The sequence below is a fragment of the Brachycentrus maculatus genome, unplaced genomic scaffold (assembly GCF_059751285.1).
Source record: "Brachycentrus maculatus isolate JH-2025_06_01 unplaced genomic scaffold, ASM5975128v1 h1tg000495l, whole genome shotgun sequence".
NCBI lineage: Eukaryota > Metazoa > Arthropoda > Insecta > Trichoptera > Brachycentridae > Brachycentrus > Brachycentrus maculatus.
This window is the reverse complement of record NW_028281242.1, coordinates 429,857-439,367: the sequence shown is the minus strand read 5'-3', so window position 1 is coordinate 439,367 and position 9,511 is coordinate 429,857. Positions and strand designations below refer to the sequence as shown.

Here is a 9,511-nt window from a genome sequence, read left to right as displayed (position 1 = left end):
TTCTTGAAAGGAACCTAACACTTATGTATTCCTGAGAAAAACGAAGTGATCGACCATGATCTAAAAGGTACATATTGTTTTCAACATATTATCCTGGACAATAGTCCATCCAGTATCAGTAGATAGACTTCGAGTTTCATTTCTACACAAGGTTGAATATCAACAGCGTAAAAAAATAACTTATAAATCATACGTAATAAATACGTATAAATCATAATAAATACATGTATGGTGGGTATCTCTATTTTCGGTGCATCCTGTACAATTATTACGGTGGTTTTTCCAATTTCACCAACGTGCAAATATTAGGAAGAACACTTAAATTTGCATGCAGGCTTATATTTATTGGAAACAGTGATAATAACTTAGAAGATTGCGATTTGATTACGATTTTTATACGGTAATTGGCACATAAATATTAATGGATAATCATTAAAAGGAATTCCTTGTTAGTTTTGTAGTAAAGATTAGCTTTATAAATTAACTAATAAATTATTTTCTAGTGTAGTTTTTGCCAATTTTTAATTTTTATTTTTTTGATATTTGATTTCGAAATATCTGTTTTATTTTTTACTGTACTAATATCTCATTTCCATTTATTACATTCTATGACAGTTCTTGCGATTATTTTTATTTATTTATAACTTTCGTTTTATATCATAATTTTAATCGATCCTTTTATATTCGCACCACATAAATTATTCTCAACAAATGGTGCATAGGACTCTACATCAAATTTACCCCAAATAAAACAGAATAAACCAACTTCCTATTTACACTGTCTTGATGCCATTTTCTAACTTAGTAACACACAAGAGTAGTTGTTACAACTATAGTAGATAAGTTAACACTCTCTACTACATATGTCCTTCACAAATAATATGCAATTTTCTATCGGGTTGATCAAAGTGCTACCATCTGTTGCTCATAAAATCAATTGAGATCTTTAAAACTTGCTTATCGACGTAAATCAGTAAAAGCAAAAAAAATAATTGCTAAAAATAGAAATAGAAGTGTTTTTTAGAGTCTAGAATAAAAATTGAAGCATTAGAACAGAAGCTTCAAAAAATGTTGACTTTTGATAAATACTGAACGTACTTTTCTTTGCCTGTCAATTATGCTTTTTTTCTATTCATCTGGACTACCCAATTAGTCCGGATAATCGAGGTTCTACTGTAAATTATATATAGTAGTTAATTTTGGTCCACTATACTACGAATAAGATTCTCTATTATACAATAAAAATAAATCTTCATTTTCGTTTTCCAATTTGATTTTTACTATGTATGCGCCTAAGAACGACTGGCGCTCAGTGAACTTTCTCGTTGGAGAAACGTACCCCTAGGAGCCAATCAAAAATCATTTGGCGAATAGAAAAGATTGATAGTGTGTAGCGTAAAATTACTGTTAACGAATCTTATTTGCGGTTCTGTGAGAGATTCGAAAACATTATACTTTATTTCAATCACGGGAGGTGGCTCCGGATAAAAAGGATTCGTTTAAAATTTGCAACAAAATTTTGCGAACTGGTGAAAATCATTTTATTTATTGTTTCGGCATTGACTTTGTGGAGACATGTTACAATAATTGACTACATGTTTCAGAAGTTAAACTTCCATCATTCAGGTCTGTATAATAAACTTAAGTGGTATAAAACAAGTGTTTTCTTTAATTGGTGAAAATTATATTGTACCCAATTTGAAAGCTTCCCACCATACTTGCAGATCCAATACAGAAGCTTTATGCTTACTGTCAGTTTTTTTAAAGAACTTAGTTCCTAGATCAATCAGAACCTACTGTCTGGTGGTGTCAAAAGTCTACATAATCGGAGGGCATTTATGACTAGGTGTATGAATGTGAAGGAAGCTAGGAGTGCTTGTTAGGACAGAAGAGTGTGGCGTTCGATTATCTTTGACTACCTCTCCAGTGAAACGGCGTGATGGCAGTAGTAGTAGTAGTAGTAGTACATAGTACCTAGCACAGAAAATTATGAAGAAAAAAAAACTTAATAATAAAAATACGTCTTGCAATATGTCCTGCCCATTGCCTTTTGAGTTTTGCCACAAGATCCATGACATCGTCTACTTTGGTTGTTTTCCTGGTATCTCCATTTTTTATTTTATCCATCAGACTTAAACCAAGCATGGATCTTTCCATGGATCGTTGTGTGAAATTGAGTTTCTCTGCATTTCTCTTTGTCAGAGCCATAGTCTCTAGTGCATATGTGTTCACTGGCAGTGTGCAGGATTCGTACACTTTTTTAGACGGGTCTGAATCTCCTTATTTTGCAGAATCTTCTTTTCTGCAAAATAAGGATAAATAATAATAATGATAAAACGATAAATTATGTTACAACATTTTGAGTGTGTCCAAATACTTGTTCACAAATCTGGATTATCTCCAATTACAGGTGTATTTTTCATATTATTTTTCGACATCTTATCAAATATGAAGAAGAATATAAAAGTCTGGGCAATTACGGGGCTGACGACCGTCGTAGGCTAGTTTAAGTGATCACTTTACACACGTGTAACATGCACCTATTCTACCCATTATTGACAACCACACTACTCAAATTCTTGGAAGTTCTATATATATATGAACCAATTCGGAAACATTGTTCTTGAAAAGCTTATTTTTATCTCACCAATAGATGTCTCTAGTGAAGTTCTAGTGATTCAAGAACAATGTTTCAGAATAAGTTCATGTGGTTGTCAATAATGGGTAGAATTAGTGAATGTTACACGTGTGTAAAGTGTTCACTTAAACCAGCCTATGACGGTCGTCAGCCCCGTAATTGCCTAGACTTCCATATTCTTCTTCATCTTTGATGAGATGTCAAAAAATAATATAAATTATGTTTCTTTCTTTTGACTCTTGGCCGTGGAAAAAAAAGAAAAAACGAAGATTTACATCCGAGCTTGATTAGGGAGTCGATCATAATTTGAGTCCCAACGATATATACGTGACCTAAATAAAACAAGTTATTTCGAATATTATTATTATTTTAATGGTGGTCTTCTAGTTTAGGAAAGTCGGGTTAGTGATGGTCATGCTGCTGTCATTGTGCCGAAAGTAGCGGGCAGGGAAGGACATTGCGAATAATTTGTGTTTGAAAAATGTCTAAATTCTTGGTTATGTTAATTTTGGCGGTGACTGTGCCACCGTCGCTGACATTGCCCGCAAAGAAAAGTGTGAGTACCTCGAAAAATATGATTTTTGGGAGAATTTAAAAAAAATTGTAATCGATTTTTTTGATTTACAAATATTGCGTATTTTTTATCTTATTATCATAAATTATTATCAAAATAACTTTAAATTTCATGTAAGTTAAATTTAATTTATGTTAAATTAGTTATAATTGATTTATTATTATTTATTGGACATACAGCGCTGTTTTGGCAAGAAATCACCTCAAGGGCGGTTTACAATTTAAAGTAATTATAACATTTAAAATGACAAATAACTTTTTATTTTATATTGCATTAAGAATAAAAATAAATAAATAAATAATTCATAATTTTATATTCTACTTAATAATATAGTTATACAAATAGACTAAACTTAAATTATTATTAGCGTATTTTATTATTATGTTTTTATAAAAATTTTGATTATAAAAAATCTTGTACCATTTTTTAATTTCAAACGGAATATTGCAAATTTTAACGTACACATTTCAGCACAAAATTTAAAAAGTTTTATTAGCTTCAATGAACAAAAAATTCCTACTTTTATTCCAAAAATATCAATTTTATTTTTATGCAATATCTGAAACCCCAACAAAATTAAGAATTTCTGCTAAATAAAAGCTTTCTCCATCCAACAAGATGGCTGTTGTGAACTCTATGTAGTCATGAGATCTCTAGGGGTTCAAAAATTTTTAATAGTGTGGTTGTCAATCAAGGGTAGAATGGTGAATGTTACTAAAACCAACAAATCGTAAACCCTGTAAATACCAAGACTTTAATATCCTTTTTCATCTTTAATGTACTGAGATGTCAAAATTTTAAAAAAAATCAACAATGCTTTGAATATTGAAAGCATTAACTTTGTGGATCATATTGATATATTATTTCTAGAAATAAAAATACTTTGTGTTCTGATCCACTAACATTTTTATTGACCAACTAGTTAGTAATAAATGAAACCCTGAAGAGGGCAACAGGTTGTTGCCGAAACTAGTTGGTTGATAAAAATGTGAGTGGATCAGAACATAAAGTATTTTTATTTCTCGAAATAATATAAAAATCAACAATGTTTAGCAGGTACATAGATTTTTTTTTTATATTGTGTTTTTTTCCAGAGTTTTGCAAGTGGACGTGGTCTTTTTGACATGATAATTGTACAAACTAGATGTTTTTGCAGTAAGTAATAATGTTTAAATAAAAATAATATTGAAAAAGTGTCTTACATGAAGAAATATATGAATTAGTATATTTTTCTCTTTTTCAGAATGCGGGATGGTACCAAATCCCATGACCAGAACTAACTATTTCGGAGATGACGGTAAAAGTAATAATAACAATAAACTAAGTAGTGACCCAACTCTTGATGAAGTTTTGTCGTATGAACAGAGTCTAAGAAACGTTTCCGACGAATTCATCAACGCAGAAGGAGAGAAATGCAAAACCAATGGAACCAGAGTCATTCAGGTTGGGGATAAAAAGTATTCAGTCAAAAATACCATCTGCGAAATCGAAGACGATCGCGTTCCAGCCGAGACCATTCTAACAGCTGACAATTTCAACAACACTGATAGATCGACAATCAATGACGTCATTAACAAAAATGGTACTGATAAAATTGATCCGGTGTCTTTCGTAAAAGGTGAAAAACCGATCGCGGCTGTAATCGCTGATAAGCTGAAAGGCCAAGCTGTTATAACTAAAGGACCGGAGAAGATCAAAGTTAAGAAACCGACAGAGGGATTGGTTGATGGTAACAGAAAACAGAGGTTGCTTGGAGGAGATTTGTCCCCACCAAACGAATATAATTGGCAGGCCATAGTGATGATCAAGTCAAGACCTGCTGCCGGGGGAGCTATTTTGACTGACCAACACATTATTACGGCAGCTTCTCCATTGATCAAGTAAATCTTCATTTTCTTATTCTTCTCGGTGAAGGCCTTGTATCCTGTTTTTAAGAGCCTCTTGCGATGTCAATTTGTTAGCAGTCAATCCATCTCTTTGATGGTCTGCCTAGTAGTCATCTACCTTTCATTGTTGATAGTTGATTGTGCAATGCAATGTGGGAAGTCTGGATGGTTTCATTCTTCTCGTTGCCTTCCTCGCCTAACGATATCTTCAATCTCGCATATTTCTCTTATCCTGGTGTTCCTTATTCTATCTCGTAGACTCTTGCCAGATATGCTCCTTAGAGTCTTCATTTCCGACACTCTTAGCGCGTTTTATTACTGCAGTGTCCACTCTGCTTCTTCTTCCTTGCTCCATCCCAACTTATCGTATTTGTAGACTGTTAGGGTCAGCTCTCCTTATCCTCAGGTTGTAGGTCCTTCTATAATATATGTTACAACGTCATCTAGATCATGCCTCCGAATCATGTTATCTTTCTGTAGGATCCATGAATTTTTTAGTCTTCCTCTACATGTCTTTCAAGGAATATCCATGGCGATGCCTGGTTTACAATATGTTCAGGTGTTCTAAGTCCTATGTGTCCATACCATCATAATCGCCTTTCCTCTATCTTACTATTGATATCATTTACAGCCAGGGTTCCACGAATAGGTGAAATCTTTATTTTATCTCTAAGAGACACCGGTGTCCGCTCTGCATTGGATCCCATATCGCTCACTCCTTTCAACAACGTCATGTATAAAAAAAAAATTCAGGAGATCGTTTTTAAAGTTTAAAAATATATTGAAATGTAATAAAAATAAATATCAAGCCACTTATAGAACTTTTTACTGTGCAACAGATCTTTTAAAGTAAAATCTGAATGTTTTTTCTCCATTTGAAAAACATTTATTATATTTAAAAAAATAATTAAACAATACCTTTTCTTCAAAATGCAAAAACAACACTTTCTGCCCTGCAGCGGGTAAATATTAAGTTAAAAATATGCCGCTTTTGCTGGGATATAGTACATTTTCTGGGCATTCCGAAAACATGCACAACTGAAAATTTATGATTTTTTTTATATATGTCGTTGTTGAAAGGAGTGAGTAATATGTACAATGAGTGTTAATAATTTGAAATGTAATATACGAGAAAGAAAAATCTTTTTAGCGTTTTTTTCTAGCAATTTTTTTTCCTGTCACGATGGGTCGCACACAAGTTTTATATATTTTTAACACAAGTTTCATAAGTTTTATTTAATATTTTTTTCAGCATTCAAGCACTGGATGTGAAAGTATCACTCGGTGTGCACGACCGATGCGTAGCTGACTTGACTTCTACCAACACTAGTGTTGAGACCATCAACATTCACGATTCCTACAGAATGACTGACCGTTCTCACGATATAGCGATCTTGACTCTGAAAACTCAGCTGTTTTTCAATCCGATGATTCATCCAATTTGCCTCCCATCTTCTGGTATGTACTCTATACATATTAAAAATACTTAAAGAAATCTATCACAATTACACTCAAAATGTTGTGAATAAATTAACAGGTCAAATTACAAGCATAAATAAATAGAATTTCATGTTTTTAAGCGTTTCTCAAGTATTTGAATGTAATCCAGGATTCGGACCTCACATACAAATGGAAATTCTTCTTCTAACCCTTATCCGCACCCGATGGTGCATAGGGCACTGCATCATATAAATGCAGTGTTATCTTGATCGTTAGTTGACACATGAAGGAAAGGTGATCAGCCCTCCGCTTCTGGCACCAGTCCAGGGTAATATTGAATAAATATTGGAGTGAAAAAATCACTTATATTTATTTGACCCCCATTGGGAATCGAACCCGGGACCTCCAGTACGATAGCCGAGCGTGCTGACCATAACACAACGGAGGCGGACAAATGGAATTAGCCTCTGCTTAATAAAAGCTTTCCTCATCCCACCATATATGGCTATTGTGAACTCATGCATACTGTGTTACGAGTTTGATCAATACATCGAGAAGTTTCAAGAATTTGAGTAGTGTGGTTGTCAATCAAGGGTAGAATTGGTCTATGTTACACATGCGTAAAGTGTTCAACTAACCAAGCCTATGACGGTCGTAAGCCCTGTAAATGCCCAGCCTAAGACAGGTCGCTAGCCCTGTAATCACCTAGACTTCCATATTTTACTTCATCTATGTTGAGATGACAAAATGTATTATATTATGATTTTGTTTGCTCTTGGCTGTGGATAAACGAACCAAGACCAACATGTGATTACTATATTTTGTATTCAATTTTGTTTTTAGCGAGCTCGTACAATGGGGAGGTCGCCTCTGTGATATCCTGGTTGTCTCCGACCGCCCCCAACGTACTAGTACCCTTCCCGCCGCCCGGGTGCCTCCCCCGCCGGGTGAGCCAGCCCGTGATGACCAGGGACGAGTGTACGCGCGCCCTGACGAGCAGCACCTACTACACTGCAGACAAGTCCTGCTTGGGGGTGTTTGGAGCCAGGGGAGTGTTCTGCCCCGTAAGTAATCCATCACTCAAAGAGGATGCTAAGATGTTTTATGCAAATAGATGCCAAGAAAGGTACTTCTGTACAAATGACACAAAAAACGTTTTGAACAATCTAATTAAACCAAGAGTTGATGTGGCCAAAACATATTATAGTAATTGAAGCCTTAGAAATTGCTTTTTAAGGACCACAAAGTATTTTTATTTCTCGAAATAATAACAAAGCCTGAAGGTGCAAAATGCAAAAGCAACACTTTCTGCCCTGTAGCGGGTAAATATTAAGTTAAAAATATGCCGCTTTTTGCTGGGATATAGTACATTTTCTGGGCATTCCGAAAACATGCACAGCTGAAAATCGAGGATTTTTTATATATGACGTTGTTGAAAGGAGTGAGCGATATCAATTGTAGCGTGAATAATCCAGTGTCTAATATGAATAATAACAAAAAAGATTAAATTACTCATTTTTCTTCTGATATAGTTTATTTTATTTTTAAATATGACTTGTTTTGTGATATTTTGTAACCATTTGTTTTATTTTGTTCCAAGGGTGACGTCGGTGCACCAGTCCAGTTCCTGAACAACTATGGGCGTTATGAACTCCTGGGAATCATGACTGATATCAACGTCTGCGACGTCGTCAACCCCGCCCTCTTCGTCAGGGTTTGGGACCACATGTCCTGGATTACCAAGATCATCAGCACAGGGTGCTCCTGCAGACTATAAGAGTCCTGATATTGAATTTGCATTATTAAATCTCCTACTTTTTTGTCGATACAATATTATTTATAAACTTATTTATTCGTGTTGTTAAGTATTTGTTTTAATTTATTTTGTTGAAAAAAAAAAACAAATTGAGTTATAATCAATTTTCGGTGTTTTTATTACTATTTTTATTTCCTATACATATTCCTTTTCGACACACAATAAATCAGAATTGCCATGTACATACAAAAGTAATGTTTTTATTAAAAAATCATTGAGATTTTAAAAATATATATATTGAATATTTTTTTATTTTTTAGAATATATGAATATAAAAAAATATTTATATATTTTTTCTTAACTCCTCAACCTTTCAATAACTCTTTTCTTTTCAAAACCATATGATTATTTCGAAGAAAAAACTTTTCAAAAAATCAATTACCGTAGAACTAAACTTAAACTTTGATGTGTTACTTGAACCCAGTACAAAAAAATAATATTGAGATCTGTATTTGGTCTACAATAATGAACGTATCGACATGATTCATTGTTTCCCTGACAGGTGACACTTATTGTCACGAGACGATAGACCAAATACAGATTTAAATCTCTTTTTTGTACTGGCCTCAAGTTATATATCAAAGTTCAAGTAGCCCCGTTCTACGTACGTAAAATGTTACCTGGATTTAGAGAAAATTATGTTGTGACTTATCGAGAATACTGGGTCTTAAATTAGAAAATGGATAGATATTATAATAAAGTTACTGCCGAATCAATTAATGAAATCGTTAGTACATTTAAATGACAACATTTTGAGTGTGTCCAAATACTTGTTCACAAAATCTGGATTATCTCCAATTACAGGAGTTATTTTCATATTATTTTTTGACATCTCATCAAAGATGAAGAAGAATATGGAAGTTTGGGCATTTACGGGGCTTACGACCGTCATAGGCTGGTTTGAGTGATCACTTTACACACGTGTAACATTCACCAATTCTACCCATTATTGACAACCACACTACTCAAATTCTTGGAAGTTCTATATATATGAACCAATTTAGAAACTTTGTTCTTGAATCACTAGAACTTCACTAGAGACATCTATTGGTGAGATGTAAAGAAGCTTTTTTATTAAGCAGAAACTCTTATATTAGTATGTGAGATCCGAATCCTGGATTATAATCACACACATGAGGAACGCCAGAAAATACCAT

General features: G+C 33.7%; 1 protein-coding gene across 1 annotated transcript; it reads left to right on the top strand.

Annotated features, from left to right (window-relative positions):
- The first annotated feature begins 3,083 nt into the window (after positions 1-3,083).
- Positions 3,084-8,337, top strand: LOC148301985 (chymotrypsin-like elastase family member 2B). The gene is made up of 6 exons (XM_088272374.1): positions 3,084-3,194; positions 4,307-4,367; positions 4,456-5,092; positions 6,351-6,556; positions 7,382-7,602; positions 8,139-8,337. The coding sequence occupies exons 1-6, from the start codon at positions 3,120-3,122 to the stop codon at positions 8,313-8,315; spliced, it is 1,377 nt and encodes a 458-aa protein (XP_088128500.1). The 5' UTR covers positions 3,084-3,119; the 3' UTR covers positions 8,316-8,337.
- The last annotated feature ends 1,174 nt before the right edge of the window (positions 8,338-9,511 follow it).